Source organism: Rhynchophorus ferrugineus, unplaced genomic scaffold (genome assembly GCF_030347505.1).
Source record: "Rhynchophorus ferrugineus isolate W39M unplaced genomic scaffold, kcgeb_rfMv2 rfM9, whole genome shotgun sequence".
In the NCBI taxonomy this organism is placed as follows: Eukaryota; Metazoa; Arthropoda; class Insecta; order Coleoptera; family Curculionidae; genus Rhynchophorus; species Rhynchophorus ferrugineus.
The window spans coordinates 2,851,130-2,878,175 of NW_027472588.1; the positions used below are offsets into that span (position 1 = coordinate 2,851,130).

General features: G+C 34.4%; 1 protein-coding gene across 1 annotated transcript in view; it reads left to right on the forward strand.

Moving 5' to 3' along the window:
* Positions 1-27,046, forward strand: part of SNF4Agamma (SNF4/AMP-activated protein kinase gamma subunit) — a 167,229-nt gene that overhangs the window by 122,232 nt on the left and 17,951 nt on the right. Inside the window, exons 10-11 of the mRNA XM_076414122.1 lie at positions 5,117-5,259; positions 26,522-26,570. Coding sequence (XP_076270237.1) covers positions 5,117-5,259; positions 26,522-26,570 — 192 coding nt within the window. The remainder of the gene's footprint in view (positions 1-5,116; positions 5,260-26,521; positions 26,571-27,046) is intronic.

Sequence of the window (27,046 nt, forward strand, 5' to 3'; positions counted from 1 at the left end):
ATACATTTTTTATTGTAGATGTATTTTGTCGGTTTACAATTTCTTACCAATTTTTTGACAGCGAATGGTATTAGCGATCCTTTCCAGGTCAGTTTCTTGAATAGTTTGAAATGAAGAAACCTCTTGGATTTTTCCGTGTTTAGTTAAAATTTTATTCATTTTTCATAATAGTCATAAACATTGCCTACTCAAATAAAATTTGAGGGCCTACTTTTTCTGCATTTTCTTTAGAACCTACATTTGTTTTTGAGCTGTTTGAGCGCATTCTATTAGAGTCACCTTTTGATTACTTCTTGCGGTACTGAAATAACTACCGTGTTCTAATTACTGTATTTGTATTATTTAATGACAGTCAGCTAGATTTCATGATGTGTTCATGAAGACTTCAATGATAACCAATGTTTTGGATAATAAATATATATGGTGATGGATAATACTGTTAGATATGTGGGTGAATTAGTTTTGTATCATTCAAAAATGTTTCACTCTCAATATATAAATTATTTTATTACTTTTGTAAAATTTAGTAACACTTATACGCTATATATATTATTGTGCTTTGGTTTGCTTCAATCTCCTGATTTCCTGCCTGTTGTTCAGTAGCTGTATTGCTTTCACGTACATTTCATGTTTTAAAACGAAATCTTGAATAATTTTATAATTAACTGATTAACCAATCTCTTCGATTTTTGGCCAAGTTGAGAGTATCTTCGGACTAACCAGTAAAGTTCTTTGATTTTGAGTCTGATCTATTTTGCTTTATGGCTAACTAAAGATGTATACCAGCTAACATATTAAATGAAATTAACAAATTAACACCTTATTCAATTCATGTGTCACGCCTAAAGTCATCACGTCAGCCAAGCCTAGAGACTTTGTCAAAGAGCAGAATAGAAATATTCAGATGAATAACCGAAAAATATTTGAAGATGTAGCTTAAGACAGCGCTGCTTCGACAAACTACTCTTCCTATTTACCTGATCTAACACTATTATATTTCTACATAATCGAAAAATGAGATTTACCAATGAATGAAAGCGTTTTGACAGCATTGTTCTTCCTTCTTCATATATGTCAAAAGCCCCAGGAAGCCTCTTTATTAAGAACATAACATATTATGTCTTTAAGTCTTTTTTGTTTTGGAAAGCCCCTTGTATATGGATACAAAAAACAGAACTTTTAAAAAATCAAAACGTAGCTTCTAATATTTAAATTGCCAATAAATATCACCGGGCACGGACCGCACCAGATTATCTCGTATTTCTGTCGTAACCATAACTACAGAGCTTAGGGATCATCAATTATAATCGTCGTTTTGTATTTATTTTCAGCGATTATCGAACCAAGCGCAACGTTTTCTCGTCTTTAGCGTTGATATGGACCCGCTAAAATCGCACAGTTCGGTTTTTTTTCTAATTTATTTGTTTTATTATCATTAGTCGCTGTCGACTAACGTACAATTTGTTTTTACAATAACTTAAATCTAGGTATATATCTAGGAGGCGTTATCTTAGTCTTTGCACTATTAAATGCACCTCACTACACTACACTACACAAGATCAAACTTTTTGATTATTTTGAGTCCTGTTCTGGTGTTATCCAAGAGTTGTATTACTTCGATATGGACATGAGAATGGAGTTTGTCCTCATGTCTCATCGTGGTTTTCTTAATTTCCTGATTAGCAGTCGTTATCTGAAGGTCTCAGTGTAAGTAATCAGTCATGTAGCATAGTACTGTAGGTGCACCCACTACAATACTTAATCAGGATTTTGTTCTGGAAAACTTGTATTGTATTTAGATTACTTTTCATTGAAGATCACCATAACTGAATTCCGTATACCAATGTGGGTCTCAAGACTTGCTTGTATAATAGCAATTTATTATGTGATTTTCTTTCAATACGTTTTCCCATATTTTAACTCCAATTCTTTCCTTTTCTTTTTTACATATTCCTTCCAGCGAAGTTTGGCATCAAGATACGCATTGTTACTATATGGAATGACAGTAATATTCATTTTTATTGTTACTAATGCGGTCTGATTATACGTGAACTGCACATGCACATATTTACTTTCATTGATTGTTATTTTCTAGGTTTGAGTCCAATTATTTATATTGTCACTTGCCTGTTATAATTTTTGTGTGGCTTCTTCGCTGTTGTCTCCAACAGAAAGAATCGCAGTATAATCAACAAATGTAACCATAATGGTATTTCCTGCTTCAGCTTCATTTATTGTAGATTGTAAATTGGCTTCTTCTTGGAGGACACTAAACATTCTGACTGTAATGTAAAATTCTAATAATTCAGTGTGTTGTTTCGGTAACATTTCCTGTAGCTTATGAAGAAGGTCATCATGAACACCTTATCGATCTTTTCAACATCTGTTATTCTATGAACCTGGTCAGTTGTTGAATATATAGTTCGGGTTATATAACATTTTTTTGGTGTCGATTATGTCGTATCAAATTATGAAGTATCGAAAAATGATAATAAACAGACACAAGTCACAGAAGTTATTGATGTTACCCAATTTTCGGTTTATGTACATCTATATTTATAAAAATAAAGTTGGCTTGGCTTGGCAATTAGTGTGTTCGAAACAACAAAAAATATTAATTACCATATACGATATAAAATACCATATACGAAACTTACTGTAATGAACAGTAAAATATAACACAAGCAGTATCAACTGTTTTTAGTCGCAAAAAATAATGTACCATTATGGTTTTTTATGTAAAAATAGTTTGTTCGTTCTTTATATTGTAATTTATATAATAATAAAAAGTTTATATAGTCCTTCCAAAATAACAGTGAACTGGCATCAACTATTGGCTTCAACATATAACAAAACTCTAAAAAAACAAAAATAATGTTATAAAATACAATTTATTTTAACATTATAGTACATCTAATGCATATATTATCGAAGAATTTGAACTACAGTTAATTATACAGCCGCAATAGTTTGTAGGATATGGTTCTTTTATTATATTTACATTTAACTCTTTTTTACTTGTATATATAATACGTATAGATATAAGTATAAGTTCTCCTTATGTTCTTTTGTTACTCCCTTTTTATATTGCACATTTTTCTTTGCAAAATTCTACCGCTTTCCTCTGTATCTTCAGTATTCCACACAAGTTTTTGACTTTGGCCTTTTATTGACTTCGACATTTTGAATCAGAGTAACCACAAATATTAACAAGCGATTTGTTATTTAAGGGATTCAAGGGTTGCCTGTTTATAGCCTGTAATTATTATCACTAATGTTTTGAAGCATTTTGCAAACAGTTAGACAACTAGGCGATTTTTATAGGCTGATTTATGGATGCCAAAAAATATCGATATATTGAGAAAATGAAACTGCTATGTCAGGGAAGTAGCCAAATTTCCGTGGTTTGTAAGAAGTACTTTTATTTCTTGGTAAATAAAATACAAATATTCAACAAAGCGTTATTACAATAACATTCGGCTATCAATTACGTCAACAACATACTCTTCGAAAGACTTCTGGGATAATTTCTAAGTTGGTCACCCGTCAGTCGGCAGGCTTAATGCCGAGGACCGTGGATCGGATCCCACGTTAAACAGTAGGTCCAGTCCAGATAAACACTCGTTGGTAAAAAGGAGGCTTTAAAATATACAAAAAAAGAAACAATTTAATTGCAAGTATAGAATAAGAAGCGTGGCGACTTGTTGAATCAATCGGTTCGTATTTTAGTCCAGAGGGAAGCTTATTATATAAACCCTTGTCCTTGTATAAATCATGTTTTAATCCGCATTGTAATTAATTAAGAGATCATAATTAAGCCACCTCTATGATAGTTGTCACATTAACTATAACGGACTGTGACATTAGCATCTTTACAACATAAATGTTATTGTTTATATAAAATTAAATATTCGCCCGATTAAAATGTCCGCGTACGCGTTTTTTTGTGCTGATGCAAGTTCGCAGAATTGCCGAATGACTCAACGAACCTCAACCACGACGACGGCAGTTCAAGGCGGTTTACGATTTGAATTGCAAACTTTTTCCTCGATGTGTCTCACAACGGGCGCGATGTTCTTTTTCGACAGTCGCCGGTAATCACGAACGATAGGAGAGAAAGCACCAACCTTCACGAATCGATCATCCCATCCAGTTTAGTAGGATTTTAACTTTCTATTAATTAAGAAATCGCCTTCACCAAATCATCATAATGCCTTATATTATATTTATTGAGATTAATGAGAATAATAATAGTCTATTGTTGGGCATTATTTATTATATAACCCGTCAAGCAATTTTGAAAATTATTAATTAATTTTTTGCCATATGAAATAATAATTTTTGTGGCGCCTTCACCAAATTATAATTGTGGGACTTTATCAAAAACATCCTTTAAAATAATTGAAATACTCATAAGACATATTACTACTAATACACAACACTACAACAGTTTCCAACACTTTGATTCTAGTATAAAACTCATAGTGTCCTTCACCATATGATCATCATCAAGTTTGCGTGTTAAAACATTTTATTACAGCAGAAAATCATTAATAGTAGCGCCTTAATTTACATTAGTGTCCATAACAATATCAATAGATATTTTTGAATGTAAAAAAAACAAATTGCCTTCACTAAATGATAATATAATTTGTTGGGAATAAAAAAACACGGTGACTGAAGACTGTTTTCATTCATTAGTAATAATTTACGTGTTACTACACTCTTCCTCAGGTTGGTTTTCGTTAGAAAGAAACAAAAATAATTTTAAAAATATAAAATACACGCATTCACCAAATTACCATTATAGTGTTTTAATTTCAAAGCATATTATTTGTTTAAAAATTAAAGGCCCTGTGACAGGGGAAAGTCGTTTATTCAGTCATAAACCATGTTATGTTTTTACTCTTTCTCGGGTGGGTTGGCGTTAACAACACCGTTAACTTTTTAAGAAAAAAATTGTTTAATGTATGATGTGGCGCATTCGCCAAATTGTCATTACAGTGTTTGAAATTTAACTTTTAGTATTACACGGGACAGAACCTTGCTCTATTAATAAGAAAATGTTCGTACTGTAAATTGAACTGTATATTAACGCGTTTGTTTTATTCCTCAGGTGCTCAACTGAAACAACGGTCTCTGGATCCAGACAGGCGAAGACAATCTGTAGGTACAATCATACCAACCAATATACATAGAGCATCCGATGCCTTCTTAGACCCACACCATGCCGCCATATTGTTCAGAGATTCCCGAGGTGTAAGTATTGGTTATTTTCAATTTTTGAACTGTTTTATTGGTTGCATATGTACAGGGCTAAAGAGCGGTCGCCTTTTTTAAGTATTTCCGGTTGTCTACGGAACGCTTACTAAACGAGATTATCGGATATCGGCGCATCCGCCAAGTGACCGAGAAAATGTCTATTTTTAGGTCTCAAGGCCGGCTTCCGCCTTTTTTTCTCTCGCTATAGAATAACAAAACGTGAAAACAAGTTGTTTGCGAATTCCGAGTCGTATTTTCGTTTGGCGAGGCGAGATCGCTGGATTCGGGCCTTTTTTTTCTAACTTGGACAACTCGGGAGACACGTTTAATGAAAATGTTTGTTTCTCGATATAGGCGACTGGATCCTGGCGACATGGGTTCGATAATGTTCTTGTTTTTGATTTGTGACTTTTTCTGTTTTTTTATTTCTACGTCGCTATATGGGGATGCAAAGTTTATTGTTGACTATTTTCGAACGGTTTATTTTTAGCGCGGTTATGTTTATGATCCGTCGCTCGCGGAGCGATGGAGGTTTAAAAGGGATTGAGCCGGAATCGATCGATCACTCGTACGTCTTTATCTAGAAGCGGAATCCTCAAAATCCGCCTACTAGATTATTTATATTTATGTTTTCGAGCGAGAATATGGGGGTAATGCGACAGTAAGTAAGGAGAAGAGGAATTTTGACATAAATTCGGTCGTATTTAATTGTTTTCCGTCTTCTTCTTCGCTTTTGTCGCGTTTTTTTTTCTCTTGAAGATTTTCTCTTGCGAGCAATATCATTTTTTATAATACCTTCCCCATGTATCTATTTCGATATTCCTTTGTTAGAGGGTTTGGTGAATAAGACAATACTGAGAGGCATACGTATTTCCCGGTATCGCAAATTCTGTGGGCGCCAAATAAATCCTTCGTCAAATTAACATTATAATATTTTTCATTACAAAACGCATAAATTACTAGTATAAGATTATAGTATACATTCTGTCGTATTTAATATTTTCTGTCTTCTTTTCGTCTCTTTACTCGTATATATTTTTTTCTAAATGTTCTTTTTTCTTCAGTTAAATGTTTATATAAAGAGACACAAACAGTACCATTGGCCTAAAGCGCCTTCACCAAATTAGCATTATTATTTTCATTAAAAAACATAAATGATACGTGATCTTTACATAATTCTGAACGCGACAGTATAAGGAGACGAGGAATCTTTCGATATATTCTGTCATATTTATATCTATCTTCATTTCCGCTTTTATGCTCGCATATTTATTTTTCGTTCAAATATTATTGAGTGCTTTACAGTTTATAGGGCCGGGTGTTTATAGGTTCGGCGCCTTCGCCAAATATTCGCCTTCATCTAATGAATATTTTTATCGTTATGAAAACACAAATGCTATATTTTACATCATCCTGAACGCGATGACGTAAAGATTCGAAGAATTTTGATATGAATTCTATCTTTTAAATTATTTCCTATTTTCCTGTCCGCTTTTTTTTCTTTCGAAGATTTCTTCGGGCGATATTATTTTTTACAGTATATAGATCCGTGTGACTCGATATCCCTTTATTTAATTATCACGTACGAATAGTTTCGTGAGTGAAAACAACATATTTTCCGATATATTCAGAATTTTCTTAGCTCCTTCGCCATATTAACATTATTATTTTTTTTTCATTAAAAAAAGCATAAATGAAATATAGTACTTTACGTAATCCTGACCTGTCTTCACGTTACCATACGCATCCATATCTCGACCTCTAAAATATTCGGATTTCGCGAAATATTTTCATCTAACCCGTCTGAGTGTGAACGTCGATTTCCGTGATCCTCTCTTGTTTTCCATCGTCAATTGACGCGCGACGATCAACAACAATCTCCAATTAAAACTCTCTCCCTGCCTCTCGTTCACTCGCGGTAGTCGTTCAAAAATTTTCGACGTGTGCTAGGCCCACTAGATCGTCGTTACCGGCTTCACGTATTTATCGACGGTAACGCTAGCTGGCGGCGAGATTTACGTTTCGGTCCGGGGGGAGCGTCCGACCGCGTGCCATCATCAGGGAGGACAACCCGGCAGAGTAGCTATAGTGGAGTTGTGAGTGGCGTTGAGGTGGTGAAGGTGCCTCAGGTAAAAACAAGTGCGAAATCCGTCGGAGTTGGTTGGTGCTATTATCGTTTGTCTTTTTTTTTTCTACCGGCTTGTTATTATAAACTAACATGTAACACCAGATGTGTGCGTATTTTTTGTTGTTAAGGCGAATTGTTCTATGCCAGTTCAGTAAAGTGCTGTTGCATTTTACTGGTTATTACATTCAATTTCGAGCCTTAATTTCTATTCTAAATATTTTAATTGGTTAATTTTCATTTCTATTTAGTAACATTGGAAGGTTTAAATGAAATTTTCAAAGTGAATTAATATATTTATTTTTTTTAGACAAACTTTGATCTGACCAATTAAGTATACATCACATTATCATTACAATATGAATCAGCTTTTATTATTTTTAACCATGCTTCCTTTTTTCCTATATCATTTAATGGGTTTTTTGTATATTGTTTTTTGTTCAAAAAAATTCAAGCTAAAATAATCAATTAATAGCGGTACTAGTGATAATTAATTGTCTTTTTATTTCTTGAACAACATTTATGTTGAGGTGACAAAAAAGTAAATTAGGTTTTGTATACAGTTTTTTTACATCTTATATTAGTTATTAGTATCCCAATTAATTTCAGTCTTCAGTAGCTGTACTGCTTCATGTTGCTGTTTATCGGTTTCAAGACGAAATCTTGGATAACTTTCTAGATTCATTTGATTTCTTCGGTATAGTGCAGTTCTTCGGTAGTTCATAAGTCCAAATATGGATAATAATTGACCGATAAACCAATCCCTTTGATCTTAGTCTAGTTTCGGTTTTTCCGTATACTTATACATATCTCATAACTTTACATTGTTAGAAATCCTGTTTCTCTATCTAGAATTATAACTGTTCAATCAAATGATGTTAGGTTGGGACAATATGATGGGAATTTGAGCGGTTTTGAGGTCTTGTGTAGTCAATGATGACATTTTTGGACGTATTTCAGGATATATAACGCCCGATATCTTGGATAACTTTCTAGATTCATTTGATTTCGACGGTATAGTGCAGTTCTTCGTTGGTTCATAAGTCCAAATATGGATAATAATTGACCGATAAACCAATCCCTTTGATCTTAGTCTAGTCTCGGTTTTTCCGTATACTTATACATATCTCATAACTTTACATTGTTAGAAATCCTGTTTCTCTATCTAGAATTATAACTGTTCAATCAAATGATGTTAGGTTGGGACGATATGATGGGAATTTGAGCGGTGTTTTGAGGTCTTGTGTAGTCAAGGATGACATTTTGGACGTATTTCAGGATGTATAACGCCCGAAACCTTGGATAACTTTCTAGATTCGTTTGATTTCGACGGTATAGTGCAGTTCTTCGTTGGTTCATAAGACCAAATATGGATAATAATTGACCGATAAACCAATCCCTTTGATCTAAGTCTAGTTTCGGTTTTTCCGTATACTTATACATATCTCATAACTTTACATTGTTAGAAATCCTGTTTCTCTGTCTAGAATTATAACTGTTCAATCAAATGATGTTAGGTTGGGACGATATGACGGGAATTTGAGCGGTTTTGAGGTCTTGTGTAGTCAAGGATGACATTTTGGACGTATTTCAGGATATATAACGCCCAAAATCTTGGATAACTTTCTCGATTCGTTTGATTTCGACGGTATAGTGCAGTTCTTCGTTGGTTCATAAGACCAAATATGGATAATAATTGACCGATAAACCAATCCCTTTGATCTAAGTCTAGTTTCGGTTTTTCCGTATACTTATACATATCTCATAACTTTACATTGTTAGAAATCCTGTTTCTCTATCTAGAATTATAACTGTTCAATCAAATGATGTTAGGTTGGGACAATGTGATAGGAATTTGAGCGGTTTTGAGGTCTTGTGTAGTCAAAGATGAAATTTTTGGACGTATTTCAGGATATATAACGCCCAAAATCTTGGATAACTTTCTAGATTCCTTTGATATTGACGGTATAGTGCAGTTCTTCGTTGGTTCATAAGTCCAACTATGGATAATAATTGACCGATAAACCAATCCCTTTGATCTTAGTCTAGTTTCGGTTTTTCCGTATACTTATACATATCTCATAACTTTACATTGTTAGAAATCCTGTTTCTCTATCTAGAATTATAACTGTTCAATCAATTGATGTTAGGTTGGGACAATATGATGGGAATTTGAGCGGTGTTTTGAGGTCTTGTGTGGTCAAAGATGAAATTTTTGGACGTATTTCAAGATCAATGCGAGTTGTTATTATACACAATAACTTATATAAAAATTATATAAATTTAATTTTGTCGTCTTCACATCAAGCTCAATACAAATCTATGAAATTCAACTCAATCCTGCGTACATTTTCGTAGATTAATTGAAGTATAACTTTAATTTTCTCCGAATAATTTTCTTGTGTGCTCTTAGTAGACATGAAAGGTAGAAAAGTCAAAGAAAAGTCTTCTGTCAAGTGTTCGGTGGATAATTTATTGAGTTTCTTTTTAGTTGTGTGACGACACGTTGCATAAACGACTCTATACCATGCTTATATCTATATTTCGATGCGTAGTCAATATAATTTCGTTTGAAAAACAAAAACTAAACCGTTTAAACTAACTCTTCCATTGTTATCTCAGAGCACTCTCTATTTTGCCAAAAACCTCTTGATTTTATAAATATTGGGTAATATCAAGACGTTCATTTGAAACGTCTAAAAATATCACTTAGCCTCGGCCAATAAAAACAGGGAAAGTTTCTAAGATTTCGCGATATGTTTCATTAACGATAATATTTGAAATGAACGCATCACTCAACGCGTGGAAGTAAATATTATTGGTGAAACGATGATAAATAGATGGAAAAATTCCGGAATAATCCTGTGGATGGATGAGATTGTTTTTCCTGAGAACGGTCGGTACTTCGAAACACTCGAAAATCGTCAGTTTTTAAGTCGCCCAAACTTTGATACGTTTTTATCTTTAGCATTACAATGTTATCGTCTAGAATTTTAAGCGGTACTTGCTGGAGGTACTCCATGTTATTTACGGTTAGTTTGGATAAGCTGGGACGAATCGATTAATGTTTTCGTTTTAATTTCCCATTCGTCAGTAAATTTGCGAGTCTGTCTATCAATATTATATCAGGTCAATTGAAAAATCCCCGGCCTACCATAGTAAAATACATTTTTTGGAAAAATTAGTTTTTTTCCTATTCAACATAATTCCCTTCAATGGTGATGCACTGATTATGGCGACCCTCCAACTTTTCGATACCATTTTGTTTGTCTTTTGCTTCAAAATAGGCCTTAGTTTCGGCTATTCATTCTTCATTCGACGAAAATTTCTTCCCAGCGAGCATTCATTCGAAGCCCAATTCATGGATTTTTGCCATCGTTTTCACTGACTTGTGACACGGTGCATTGTCTTGGTGAAGCAGCACTTTCTTTTTCTTCAAATGCGGCAGTTTTTCGGCGATTTCGTCCTTCAGACGGTCCAATAACGCTATGTAATAGTCGCTGTTGATGGTCCTTCCTTTTTCAAGGTAGTTAATGAAAATTATTCCATGCGCATCCCAAAATACGGGCGCCATGACCTTGCCAGTCGACTGTTGCGTTTTCCCACGCTTTTGAGCGGGTTCATCGTGTGCAGTCCACTCGGATGACTGTTGATTGGATTTCGGAGTGAAATGATGGAGCCATGTTTCATCCATTGTCACATATCGATGCAAAAACGTTGGTTTATTACGCTTGATCATTTTCAAACACTGCTCCGAATCATCAACTCGTTGTTTTTGGTCAAAAGTGAGCTCGCGCGGCACCCACTTTGCATAGAGCATTCTCATACCTAAATATTCGTAAATGTTATGATGTACACGTTCAGTTGATATCTTTAGAGTGTCTGCTATTTCATTCAATTTCAATTTACGGTTATTCAAAATGATTTTGTGGATTTTTTAATTATTTTCGTCGGTAACAACCTCTTTTGGGCGTTCACCGTCTTCGGTGCTCATTTCACCACCTCCAAACTTAGCATACCAATCCTTGATGGTTGATTTTCCTAGGGCAGTGTCCGGAAACTCGGCATCAAGCCAAGTTTTTGCCTCAACTGTATTTTTTCCCTTCAAAAAGCAATTTTGTCTATGCGAAATTCCTTTTTATCCATTTTTTTCACAATAACAAAAATTGCCTCACTCAAGGTGCTATAATTCACAAACTAATGATCCAACAGTTGTCAAATTTATACACGCATCTTTTGAGGGTTAGGGCTAACTAAAAAACATATGAATACTATTTTCCTGTAGTATGTTGTTTAGTGTTCGAAGAAGCTCTTTTGGAGTTCTTATAGCGTTCTTTCGTAGCGTACATGAATAAATATTAATAGGAATGAAATAGTCGTATCTGGTGAACATAACGGATAGGGCAGCATTTCTGCTATTTAATTGTTTCGAGAAACACTGTCATGTTATAAAATAATTTGGTCTTTTGTTATATCATTTTTCATAAATCATTTTTATTAAATTTCGATCATCATTTTGTTAATTAGATTGCCTGTTGTTGACTGTATGACTTTTCATCAAATGTAATCAGAGTTAGAGTCGTTTTTCATAGACTCTACATAGAAATAATTTTATCTTGGTCAAAAATTCATATTATTTTCCCTGTACCCTGATAAAACTATCATTATAAAGAAAATAGCTAAATTATTATCAACGTACAACTAAGACAGTTAAAAATCTAAATTACTTAAGTTGACGCTGATAATATTTAACTCTGAAATGTTATTAATAATTCGTATGTAAACAGTTGCCCTGATATTAATCAGTCTATTACTAGTATAATATATTTTTGTAGTGCGTGTTTCTCTGGGTTTGTTTTGGTTTGTGTTTTGCTGGCAACACACACACACACAGTGCCAGTGCATTCGAATGTATTGTTGTTGAAAAACAAAACTGGTTGATGATGAGATCACTCAGTTTTATAAATAAAACCCACGTTGTTGTAATGTTTACAACATTCTCGCACATATTATCCGTCCAGGATCTTTAGGATGGTTGCTTCTGTTTAGTAATGTTTGATAGATCCTTTTTAAGGGGCTGTTCTAGTCTAACAATTAAACAAGTCGATTTATTTTTTCATATTTTTAAAGCTTAACCCTTTAGGATATACCATTAAGAGGATTTTTCGAAATTCAAATTGTATTCGAGGATATAACAGGTGAATTGAAAAGTCCTCAGTCTACCATAATAATCACATTTTTTTGGCAAAATTATTTTTTTTTTATTCAACATATTTCCCTTCAAGGGTGACACACTGATTATAGCGACCCTCCAACTTTTCGATACCATTTTTGTAATACGATTTGTCCTTTGCTCCAAAATAGGCCTCAGTTTCGTCAATAACCTCTTCATTCCACGAAAATTTCTTCCTAGCGAGCATTATTTTGAGATCTGAGAATAGGAAATAGTCGCTGGGGCCAGATTTGGAGAATACGGTAGATTTCGCAAGCAATTCGAAGCCCAAGAATTTAGTTAGCCCTAACTCTCTGGAAAATACCGTGGACGAGGAAGCAATTCGAAGCCCAATTCATGGATTTTTGCCATCGTTTTCACTGACTTGTGACACGATGCATTGTCTTGGTGAAACAGCAATTTCTTTTTCTTCAAAAGCGACCGTTTTTCGGCGATTGCGTCCTTCAAACGGCCTAATAACTCTATGTCATAGTCTCTGTTGATGGTACTTTTTTTCAAGGTAGTCAATGAAAATTATTCCATGCGCATCCCAAAATACAGACCCCATAAACTTGCCAGCCGACTATTACGTTTTCCCACGCTCTGGAGTGGGTTCATCGTGTGCAGTCCACTCAGATGATTGTCGGTTAGACTTCGGAGTCTAACCGGACAGCCATATTTTATTCATTGTCACATATCGTCGTAAAAACTTGGGTTTATTACGCTTAATCATCTTCAAACACTGCTTCGAATCATCAACTCGTCGTTATTTTTGGTCAAAAGTGAGCTCGCGCGGCACCCATTTTGCACAGAGCTTTCTCATACTCAAATATTCGTGAATGATATAATGTACACGTTCAGTTGATATCTTTAGAGTGTCGGCTATTTCATTCAATTTCAATTTACGGTCATTTAAAATCATTTTGTGGATTTTTTAAATGTTTTCGTTGATAACAATCTCTTTTGGGCGTCCACTGTGTTCCCCGTCTTCGGTGCTCATTTCACCATGTCCAAACTTAGCATACCAATCCTTAATACCAAGCCTTCAAAAAGCGATATTTTATCATCACGGGAAATTCCTTTTTATCAATTTTTTTTCACAATAACAAAAGTTGCTTCACTCAAAATGCTATAATTCACAAAATAATAATCGAACAGCTGTCAAATTTATACACGCATCTTTTGAGAGTTAGGGCTAACTAAATTCTTAGGCTTCGAATTACTTGCGAAATTCGGGAAGAAATGTTCGTCGAATGAAGAGGTGATCGCCGAAACTGAGGCCTATTTTGAAGCAAAGGACAAATCGTACTACAAAAATGGTATCGAAAACTTTGAGGGTCGCTATAATCGTTGTATCACCCTTGGAGGAAATTATGTTGAATAAAAAAACTAATTTTGGCAAAAGAATCTGTTATACTATGTAGGCCGGGGACTTCTTAATTGACCTGTTATATTACGAAGGCATCTCTTATGCCTTACTCTTTACATATTTATAATCATGAATATGAGACATATTTCCCAGTCCTCTCACAAATTCTACGCCGAGATATCCAACGAATTCCGCAGCGTCTTTTGTTTACCCTCATTGATCTTGATGACGAATATTCAAGCAGTCTGTCAGATAATATTTGATAAACATATTTTCTCATGTCACGTTTCGAGCGCAAATATTGTTTTTCGCCGATTATGATACTGACGTTAATCGATGCCATCGGCAAAATCTCGCCTAAATTAACTGGTTTTTTTTCTCTGTGTGTGTCCACAATTTAAACTAGGAACCCGTGATCTTAGTCATAATTTAATTTAACGGTATAATTGAAACGATCGACAAGGATCGCGCTTCTGTGCTGTTCTCAAATTCGCTATCATCTACGATGTGGATTTTTCGTGTTATCGTTTTGTCGCTCTTATTTGGCGTTAAAGTAGTAAACCGTAATGAAATCCCATTAATTTTGTGTATTCACTATTACTATTTAATCCTGTGCAGCTTTGAGTGATCTTCACTTGATCAAAACCCTTATACCAAGGGAGGATTATTATCCTGATAATATAATATTTAGGTTACTGTTTTCATATTTCTGTCCTGCAGTTATTGACGAATTATCTTGCAACTTTGATACCATATCATTATTTACAAATTGTTATATTAGGTGTTTTTATATATTTTAATCATCGATCGATGGACTTTAGCATACGCTAAAACTAATTTTCAAAGTATTTATTCCATTCCGAATGAGGTATCTTCAAAACACGATTTTTGAACGCTTCAGTAGCTTCTTCGGGCGATGAAAATCACGCAGTTTATTCTTCACGGATGGGAACAAAAAGAAGTCATTGGGTGCCAAATCAGGGCTGTACGACGGATGGCCCATCAATTCTTGTTTGTTTTCCTTTTTTCACCGAAAAGTTCTGACAAACAAATGGTTGTGTGCCAATCAAACTTTACTGTTCTACGATCTTCTAGAGACACTGTTGCAATATGATCAGTTTTCCCGAAGAAACAGGCCAGCATTTTCTTTGAAGTGCGCGAACAAATTTGAATTTTTTAAGTTGTTGAACACCGCGATAGAATTTCTTAAGCATTTTTTTGCACCAATCGACATGAGCCTTTTTTGAGCCATTGTCAAATTGTGTGGGATCCAACTCGAACATAACTTTCGTACAAATGTTCATGTAAAATCGCATTTGCTGGTGGAACTAATGCTTAAGGATGCTTCAATCTCACAATAGGTGGTATGACGATCTTGCTTAATCATTTCGCACACAGCATCGATGTTTTGTGGGACAAAAGCCGATTTTGGACGACCTTCACGAAACTCGTCGGACAGCCAACTACGACCACGATTGAATTCACTAAACCAACGATACACGGTGGTTTTTGATGGAGCTCCATCGCCAAAAGTCAAATTAAGTTGATTGATGCACTCTTGTTGTGATAATCCACGTCGAAAATTGTATAAAATCATCGAATGAAAATGTTCACGATTCAGTTCCATTTTTTGCCGAGACGAAACTTTCAACTAAATAAAAAATAAACTAATGGCGTCCGTGCGACAAAATGTTCTGAGTACGTATATCGTCAAAAATGTCAAACTTTACGATGGAACCGTAGGAACAACAGTGTTGCCAATTCCCGAAATATAAATAGTGACCCTCGTATATATGTGTATAGCTGACCTTTTTTCTCTTCTTAGGCAGCTTTAAAGTTTGTACAGTCGACCAGTGGCTGAGTGTACTTCAGATTGTTTCTATTCAGATTCTAGTATTTAGTAATTAAAATCAATGAATTCCTCAATAAAATAATAATCCAGATTTTCTCAGAATGATGAGTTTTTTTAGGAATTATTAAATACTTACAAATCAGATCACATCCAAGTAACAAACTTCAATTTCTTTCCTTTATATATACACAAAATCGTTACACATTAATGACTTTACGTTATTTTCTATTAATTTATTTTTGATATGTATTTTCAACGCTCTACAATAATTTCCTTTTCTGTTATGACAATAATAGTTTCTGTCGTAATATATTCTGTCGAAGATAAGGTAATAGTCGATATGAGTCAAAAAATGTCGGTCCTTATATATCGATGACAACTGTTATGACATAATATTGACGACGATTATTTTTTAGCCAAAAAGACAGAATGACACTTTGAATGAATTAACAGCTTCTTCAGGCACCGAGACACGTGGATCATATTTATTCTTGATATGAGGGGATTAAACAGTCATTTGGTACCAAATTGGAGCTATATAGAGATCCATGAATTCGAGCAATTGACCAGCAAATTGTGTCAGTGCTTACATTGTCATGATGAAGCGTCATTCTTCGTTGCCTCTATTTTAGTATATGAAGCAGTTCGGATAAACAACTGCTCTAACTACACATGTCCAATAATTCCGAAGAAAAGGGCGATCATTGACTTCGAAGTGCGTAGAAAAATCATCGCACAAAAATGTTTACAGGTTGTGCTCAAATGACAGAACCGACTGAAGAAGTTTATGACTCAAACTCAAAGGTCAAACTTCCAATACGTCAAATGGAGCTTAACAACACTCACTATTGCCTCAAAATATAAATAACAACCCTGGTACTAATAAAATCCTTTTTATTACACGGACATGGCCATATTACATTCTAGCGTCTGTTCTCTATTGATTATATTAGTCTAGGTAAGCGGTTTTCTATATAACGCGGTCAATTCGCATGGAAAATCAGAAAATCGACATCGGTCTTCGCCGCGGTGGACGTCACCAGCATCGAGTGGCGATTAAAGGCATAGGGATGGGCTCGCTATCGATTTTATCAGTCGGCAGCGTACGTGAGAGTGTCCACGATCGCCGGCGAAACTTTACATTTTCTTCCTGTGGCCGTCCGGAGCCGAGAATAATTCGATGCAAATTAGCGTTTATTATACTTCCCGACGCGTGCTTATGTAACAGCGAAGGCGCGAGGTCGATTTGACCATTTCCTTCGTGATATATCCGTACGCATAGTGTATTAGTGGTTGCCGGGCGTTCGCAAAATAATTTTTAGTGTATGAGGTTTTACTGGTTGTCTATGTTCATCTATATATTTATAATGCATACGTCTATAAATTAATTTTAAACGATTTTTTATAACTTGAAGCTTTATTGTGAGAAATTGGTACAAATATATTTTATTCAAAACATTATCCATCGATTTTTAGCCACTATTTTTTATTTTCTTTCGGAGAAAACCAGATATATCTTTATAAGAAGTGAAGCTCCACTCAGACCGGTCACGACGAGTAGTAATCAGATTTTTTTTAATAGGCGTATTGACTAATAAACAATCACAAAAATATTGATTTTTGATAATAATATATGACAGACATATTCTAAAAATAGCTTTATTTTTAAATTACAAGTGTGATTAGTAAGATTTTAATAGAAATAAAAGCAGAAAATGTAAAAATTCGCCAGAATCAGAAGCTGTACGAAATATTGACGTCACTCAACCTTTGTACTTTTTGGCGCTCTCCGATTTTATTTGGGTTATCCATTTCATATTATCCACAGTTAAAAAATCGTTTTCTTTTGCTACCAAGTACCCAAATTTGATCAGAATCTATTCATAAATCATTCAATCGCAAGGAAAACTCTAAAGAGTACCTAATAACACAATCGCTAGTTGACAACTGAAAAAAAAAACATTATTTTATCGATGGCATACTTACTGAAAAGTTTTATGATTATAATTTTTTGACAAGGCTACCAAAATGTTAATTTTACATAGTTGATAATAACTACAACAAAAAATGGTTTAAAACCTATCTATTTGATATGATTATGTTGTTTTCAGGGTATTTTTCACAGCCTTCTTTTCAGCTGTGATGACTTTTTAATAGGTTTTGCTGGTTGCTTGTCAACCAGGCGCCAATTTAATTAGAAATAGGCTGAAATATTTTAGCATTCATACAAATACTTTAGATTTAACGGAATTAAAATTATATTTAATAGTGTTTTGTTGGTTATGCTACTATATTTCATTGGGTGCTGCATATCAATCTACTTTAAATACGCTGATGTATTAGCACTTTTATTTTATCGACTTATTTATTATTCTAACTGAATGTTGATTTCTCGGTGTTTTTTCAGTTGCATAACCTTGATTTTGTTTGTTGCATATCCGTGGGACTGATGAAATATTTTTGGGCTCCGCTAAAATTTCGTCTATTGATTTATTTTATCAGCATATATTTATATATTTTATTGCCTTTAAATTTAGTTGCACTTAATAAACGGTTTTATCAGTGTTTTGCCGGTTGCACAGCCTCGATAACTTTATTTAATCGTTTTATATTGGAGGAATAGGTTTATAATATTCGGGTATTCGATTACCATTAAATTTTATTTCAGTTTCGTCGGGATTTTTTCACATTTTAGATGGTATTCTAGTTTAGATGTAGGTGCTATAAATAAATATTGTTACAATTTAAGTTTCATCAATGTATCATATCGATATTTTAAGAACAAAATTAAAGTTTTAGTTCCTTGCTAAGAAAATATGTTTTTAATAAAAAAAAGATAAATTGTTACATAAATGAAAGTAATTAAATGTAAATGTAAAAAAGCTGCAACCTAATGGAGAATACATATCCCCTGGCAAATATAATCTTTTCTCTTTTTCATATTTGTTTATTAATTAAAAATTAATTATTTCATTTTCTTTATTAATTTATTATTTTTTTATTATATCAATTTAAATAGATGTATTCTCATCTTTTTGTTCCTTCATACTGAAAGAGGACTAATTCTGTGTCTGTTAATATTTTATTTACTTGTTTAACACAAAAATGTATTGGGGCAAGCTATAATTATTTATATAATTTATATATAATTTAAAATTGTGGAATAGATAACAAACGATTAAATTTTATGATATATATATCAGAATGGAGAAAACATACCAAAAATTAATACTTTAAAGAACAGCAAAAAAATGAAATGCATGATATATATGAAAATTACCGCTGTGCTCTTATTATGAAAATATCGAGAAGTTAAAGAAACAGTTTTAAGATCTATTAACAATATATGTTAGTGAAACAATCATGGGATACTAACATATATATGTCTAGGGCATAACATATATATGTCTATGTCACTCAATGAAAACATGATTAAAATCGATCCAGTATTTTTGGTTCATTCATTACTGCCCTTGGCCTGCACGCATTAAATTTGGAGTAAAACAATTCCTCTTCCCCTATACTTACTATGAAGATTTCCTGCTATCTTTGGAATATCTAAATTCATACAATTTTTATTACATTACACATTTTTAAACGCAAATTTTAAATTTGTAATATCTCCGAAAATATTTGTTTAATTTACATGCTGTAAGGAAACATATTGATCTATATTAATTGCACACTGTATTTAAGGTACTTAATTCGATAAGGATTAATGCCGTATTGCTTAAAATAGCTTCGTAAATAAGCCATTTTCTCACGTAAAAAGTAAACAATAAAAATGGTTAATGTTGGTTATCCCTAAAAGATAAACATATACCATCGCGGACTTTTTTGTAGACCTTTTTATGGTGTACAATACTGTAATACATTAATTTGATCTAACTCGTAGGGTTAGGCAGCGTTTTTGCTAATTGCTAAATAAGCCTAAAAAAATAGGTTAATTTACGACATCACGTTAGAAACCTCTAAAATTAGCAATGTTGCCTTAGTATATTATGCATGTATTATACATATAAACCTTCCTCTTGAATCACTCTATCTATTGAAAAAAACCGCATCAAAATCCGTTGCGTAGTTTTAAAGATTTAAGCGCACATAGGGATATAGGGACAGAAAAGGCGACTTTGTTTTATACTATATAGTGATAAGTCGAACTGAAAATGTAAGGTTTCTCTGCAGTAGTGTAGTTTTATAGAAAGTCTTAATATCACTAGGCCCTTAACTATATTATTTATTAGATATCATGAACGTGTTTGTAGATTCGCGTAATGTCTGCATCGAAATTGTTTGGTCCTTCTATTATTGGTTGCCTACCAATCAGGAGTTCGTAATTTATAACCGATATTCGAACCCTATTTTGCTTATTTAACGTTATTCGCCAGGTATATAGGACAATGGCGTTGCATCTCCTCGCCTGTTCGATAAATAACCGGACAATTATGCCGATATGGCGTCACGGACGGTCATAAATTAACCCCGACCTTATCTTGGGCTGTACGATCCGATCCTGAGATAAGTCGAGACTCGCGTTTTTATCTGCGACAAAAAGGAACCCCGAGCCGGTGCCTATCCGATAGTTTCGTTGCGGTTCGGTCCGATAAAAGACCAATTAAACTAACAGGGGAACGGATTTGTCGCGTTAAGTGTCGACACGGTTTTTCGATTTGACGGGGGAGGAGTAGGTTCGGTTAGATCGCCCCAATGTTGGAGAGCGTGATGTGGAAGCGGCGGTTGTACCTTCGACGACTTCCCCATTTCGCTGGGTCGTTTTCGGTAAGATTTTGTCGCGGGTTCTGTCCCCAATACCAAGGAATCTGATTCTGAGGAGTATTGTATGATTTGTGTACAATTCGATCACTATATTGTTTTGTTGTAACCTGTTTTAAGCTAAATAGGTTAGATAACTCTAATAAATAATCACACAAATGCATATATAATATATTATAATAAGATTTATAATAACTAGCGATCACCCTGTGGCCACAAACATTTCTTTCATAATGCAGTAAAAGGGGATAATTTCGAAAAGATAGACATATTAAAATATATAGGTACAAAAATACAAAAATAATATAATTTTACAAATCTAATTTATTGTAAATTATGTATTATGTGTGATTATTTTTTAGCTTTTAGTTTTTTTTTATTAATCTCCTAGAACGTCAATAATCTGCCCGTAGGCAATAAGCATTATTATATGATTTCAGTTATGTAATATAACCATCCTGACATGTAGAAGATCACTTCAGTAAGTGATCTGCTGTACAACTTATAATCCAAATCTTATCCTAGATACTATTCTAACTTATATCAAAGTCGATCCTAACTTATTCTAAAAACTATTGTAACTTATTCTGGAGATTATTAAATCTCACTCTATGTGTCTATTAAATCGTTCGTATGGTAGTTTGCGTTTGAGCCGATGCACTACACTGTCATCGCGCACATTTAACTGTTTGGCGAGTGCATTGGGATGCCCTAATAGTCTTTCAGAGTACTTCGCACTAACAGTCCGAGTCACACCCGTTATAGGTTCTAAGGGCATATATCGATGACGATGGCGATGACTCGCAACACTTTATTCTGGAACCTCTGGAGGATATCTATGTTAGATTTGCTGGTGGTACCCCACAGTTCAATACCCTAGGTCCAAATGGGCCTAAGTATTGACTATGCGGCAAAACCTTGTTATCTAATGATAATTTAGATTTACGCTCTATAAGCCAGTACATTTGGTTTAGCTTAACCTCAAGCTGTTGGCGTTTTGTCCCCATATGTTTTTCCATGTCAAACGTCGATCAAAATGCATTCTCAGATATTTAACGTTGTCTACTTGCGGAAGTTCATGATTATTCAATTTTAATGAGGTACATGTTCTTCTACAAAGGCTGAATGACACATGGGTAAATTTGTCTCATTTGCTTTGATGCAAAACATGGCGTTTTCAACCACAATTCGACTTTGTTAAGGTGAAGTTGGAGGTTTCTTCTGGCTGATATTGAATCCTAGTGTGATGACAAAACCGCTATATCGTCAGCATATGTTGCAACAGCAGTGTTTCTTGAGGTCGGTAGGTCAGCTGTATAGAATAGATATAACAATGGGCCAAGAACACTGCCCTGCGGAAGAGCCGAATATATTCGGTGTAGGTCAGTGTATTCGTCACCCTGTTTGACCATAAAATTTCTGTCTGTGAAGTACGATTTCAGCAGTTGAAGGTGCGTATGGGGCAAAAGCTTTTTCAATTTAACATGCAGTCCAGTGTGCCACACTTTACCTTTTAGTGAGTTCCTTATTTATTTTTTGAAGTCGGTTCAGTTTTTTTGTTAAAAATATGTTTTATTATATTATATTTTTTATTATATAATATATATTTTTTATATTTTTATTTATTATTTATATATTATGTCAAATTATTCTCTCTACAAAACTAAAATAACTAAAAATAACACAAAATCTTAAACACTACTTGAAATTAAATAACTTTATTTAATAATGTTTTAATACCGTTTTCTGTTAATACATATGTTAATATAGTTTTAAATGTATACAGTTAGAGCGGGCAGCGTGTCGGTCAGATCCTAAAATATGTGTTTATATGTTTTGTATCACCAATCTGACGGCTGTAGAACTGAAGAACAAAAAATTAAGAAACTATAATTATTGGGATTAGCAATATCAACACCCTAGTTGGTAAAAGGGAGACTAGAATGATCGGTTGAAAGAAAAGTTGCTTCGGTTTTTTTATGTCTTTCAAAACCAGATGTCTCCGTATATGTATACAATGTTATAATACAACAAAAAGAAGCCTTAACAAATTATCTTTTACTGATAGAGACTTGCAATGAACATGTTCCAACCAGTAGAATATGTAAAACTTGGCTGAGACATCTCAAATGATTTCCATGTTCAAAACAAATAACGTCCTTTTAGGTCAAAAAAAAAATCCAGCGCAAACTCAAAAGCAATTGGTCTTTACTTTTTGCAATTGGCAACTAAGTTTTTATCAACGACATTTGGATAATAGTTTTCGTATTATTTCCGTTCTCTTGATTCTTTCTGTTGCTTCCACGTTCTATTTACTTATATATAACGGAAGATATGATAGGATGTTACGTGAAGATGCTACGCGTATAAAGAGATATGTAATTGACATTTTATGATGGGTGATTAAGATATTGTTTAGTCAACTAGTCATCCGAGATAACGTTTAACAGATCACTGGTACTAAGTCTGGTCATAAATAAGTATTTATACGATCGAAATTATCAGTTTCAGCTGTCTTGTTATGATACCAATTCAATTTTTATTTTTACTTAAATTTTTATTTAAAAACATTGAATGGCTATTTGGTTAGTGTTTTTTTGTCTTCGATTTATTTCTGGTGGTGTCCATTTTCTCTCCTTTTAGATATTTCCTGTCGCATATAGACGTCTGAAACCAGTTCAACTTTTTAAAGTTTCAGCTGGACAAATGGACTAATGTCTACTTCAAGTTTGTTACAACCAACCAGATGAAACGGCTTCAAGTTTTCCAAAATATGCTCCTCGGGAGAATCTTAAACGCTCCATGGTTTGTCAGAAATAATCAAATTCGCAGGGAAACTGACACTCCAGGAATCAAGCACTTCATATCTCAATCTCTCCACAAACAATTCAGATCAAGTTCTCTTGAAAACACGCATGTTCGCAAGCCAGTAGACATACTGTGAGCTTAGCACTGTGTCACCGCTAACCTCCCCCTTTTCCAGGCCGAAACAACCTCTTCCGTTGCTGCAGTCATAACTTTTTCCCCCATACGACAGCATCCAGTCGCGTGTTAACTCAAGTTCGCGAATCTAATTAGTTCAAATTCAGTAGCAGTAGCGACCCACAGTGATCAACTGTGAGGCGGTTTCGGTTTGGTGTATTGGTAAGCCCAGAGGCAGTCCCACATAACTCAGTCCAACTTGTCATTCTAGGGTAAGTCTCCGTGACCAGGTGGCATTCCACCTTTTTTACCACCAAACCACCGATTTTAGACCAGAACAAAAAAAGTTTCAACTGGGTTTTCGTCCAATCTGTTTTAAAGTTCATTGTCTTCGAACATTTTTGGCCATCCAAGTCATTCTGTATCATTGATATCTAAATTACCATTTTTAAATCATTGAAACCAAAACCAACCATTGGGATGTGATGAAGCAGCATCACCATACGTTTCTTGAGGTGTTTGATGGGCTTTGGCAGCGGATTTCTTCAAACCAAACGATAAAAGTAACAACACTAAATGGAGAACTGTTATTTTATATAGTGAAATGCCAAAACCATCTAATTTAAAAGCTAGGTTAGGTTATTTAACAAAGAAAGATTGCAAATATTGTAACTGAGCATCATACATAGTATTTTATACCCAAACATGTCGAACCTGAGTCTTAAATCTAAAGACTCAACGATAAGTAAGCACCAACCAACCGAATTCATCAACACGCGGTTCATATTAATCCGCCACCTTCCCAGCACTATGGTGGACTCCACGGGGTTCCCGCGTCAGAGACGCGCGTTCTTCCACCGTCTCCACTCCTACCACGAGCCGGACCATCGGGAGACTTACTGCTGCTCTGGCAACGGGGACCTCATCCACGGTCGGATACCCGTTCGAAAGATATCGGAACCCTCCAGGCTCTCCCCGCAGGAGAGCAGCAAGCCGTCGAGGAAGATCTCGGAGCCGGGGCGCAGGCCCAACGTCACGGTGCTGTACTCGCCACCGATAGCCACCGGTATCTGGAACTGGTACTCGAAGCTGTCCTCCAGCGTGAAGAGGAACCTGCAGAGTCCGAAATTCGGCAAGAAGTTTCGGGTTAGTTTTCACGAGCCCGGTGAACTAGAGCGCCACATGCGCTCGTTCACGTGATCTAAATGTTTACATTAACGAACGTTATTTATATAATAAACGTCTTATTAAAATAATGCTAATACATATAGTCCATCCAATTAAACAGTGAAAGTGATGACATCAAAGTGTCGTAATGTTGCCAGATTTAACTTTGCCTTTTAGTTTATTTTGGCTTTAATATTTAGGCCACCACGCATTCATCTAGCAAATTCAAATGTTGGTAACGCGGATGGATTTGTACCATGCGGTTCCCGGCTATAAAAAACCACCACGACGGCGTCTCGCTCTCTTTTCTGTTCTCTACCCCCTCGTAACACTACCACTTCCACAGCACTTCAACCAGTATTTTCAGTTCTCGTGCGAATTCCTTCCACAAAATAGTAGTGAGTGTTCGGACAAACACTCGCATCGACAGCGACACATTCCGACCGCCGACCAGACGAACATTTCTACAATTCAATGTAAATAAAACAATGAAACCAAAAATGTTCTAAAATATAATTTATTTTAATATTATAGTACATATAATGCATAAATTATCGAAGGACTTTTTTTCCGAAACATCTATGTTATCCCCTAGAGGACTAATCCACCCTATCAACAGTTGTATATCCAAGTTGAAAAATGTACGTTCATTAGAAAACGTATCTACTTTTTACGTTTAGTTTTTGTTTCCTTCGTTGCTGCGTTTCCCTGTCAAAGTTACTCTAACATCATTATATTTCTCCTTAGTTTCTTCTGTTTCTACTTGTGTACACCTCTCTTGGTAAAAGTGGAGGTAATCTCCCTAATATCTGCAATATAGTTAGTATTAATTCTTTCCTCTTATATAGATATCCATGAACATAAATATTTCACACTTTACAATAACAATTTTCTACAGTTATCTTATATTAATCATATACCCACCTTTGGTTATTTCCACTCTCACAACCATGTCTTGGTAACTGTCAGCTTGAGTCAAAAACCCACACCTTAAAGGTTTCATTCAGTCACTGGCCCTTTAACTATATGTGCCATTCAAGCCAATCACTAAATTGTTACAAATACTCTATAGCCACACTGTTCCATCTGATCTACTGTGCATTTTTTTAAAACTTTTTAACATGGCATTTTAAAAACTTAATTTATATTATGCAAGCCATTCTTTAATTACAGCTTTTGTCGGTCCACTTGTTGGGATCTTTTCTACCAGGGTGCTGTGGTGCATTGTCCATAACAATAACTGATTGTTCCTCCTAGTTCTATTAATACGTCATTTTCAAACCACAGCAAATGCTTATGGTTCATTTTCCCGTGGTAGTGGCTCTTGAACTTGAAGGAAAACACTAACTCTGCGCCAGGAATACCTATTCCTGTTTATAGCACAAAGAACAATATATCTGCAGTGAATTATTAAAAAATCATATCAAATGGTATTCTAACTTTTATCTTTTCTCATCGACTTTTGTTATCTTTACACTATTTTTCTTAGCGTCTTGCCAAGAGTTACCTATTGATCCTTTTTGAACACAAATTGAAATAACAAGTCTTTCTTAATTTTATTATATGCTTAATCACATTAATTGCATATCTTACTGTATTTCTATCAGAATAGTACATAATCTTCAAGAATGAAAATGGCTTCGTCCGAATTTGAAAGCATCAGAATATTTCTTATATCCAACATAAGTTGGTGGTATAATGCCAAATCCACCTCCGCAAGGAGATATCATTAACAATAAACAAAGATAAATATTAGACCCAATAAAGATTGTGTTTTATTTAATTTGTTATGTTTACTATTTGCTGTTGTAAATTATATCAATATTATCTATTTTACAGTTACCAGTAGTCGATCCATTCTTGGAGAAAGTCAACATCTCAGATTTAGGTGAGTTATTCATTTTTATTTGTTTATAATATTAAAAAGTCTCGCAAAATTGCGTCATATTAAGCGTTGTTATAAGAATATAAGGTTTTTTAATATTGTGAACTGTTTTTAACTATGTCATAGCAATAGTCATCGAGTTGCTATAGCTAAAAAATCCATGAATGATGTTATTTTTTCATTTTAAAAAGATATTAGTTAAGGAAAATTGATACGGGATGTTTTTTCAGTCAATTCGTGTGATATCAACTTCTTCTTCCTTTGGATCTTTCCTATCGTATATAAACTCGTGGAAGCAGTTGATTAATCCACTACTAAATTGTCTGAAAATTATTTGAGAGTTTCAACTAGGTTTTCGTTGAACAAGTCTTGCAATCTATTGCCCCTTTTGTTCCTCCAGACCGTTCTTCGATAAGGACATCAAGTCAGGACTTTTAAGTCGATAACAACTAAAATCGACAATTAATATATGTCGGAAC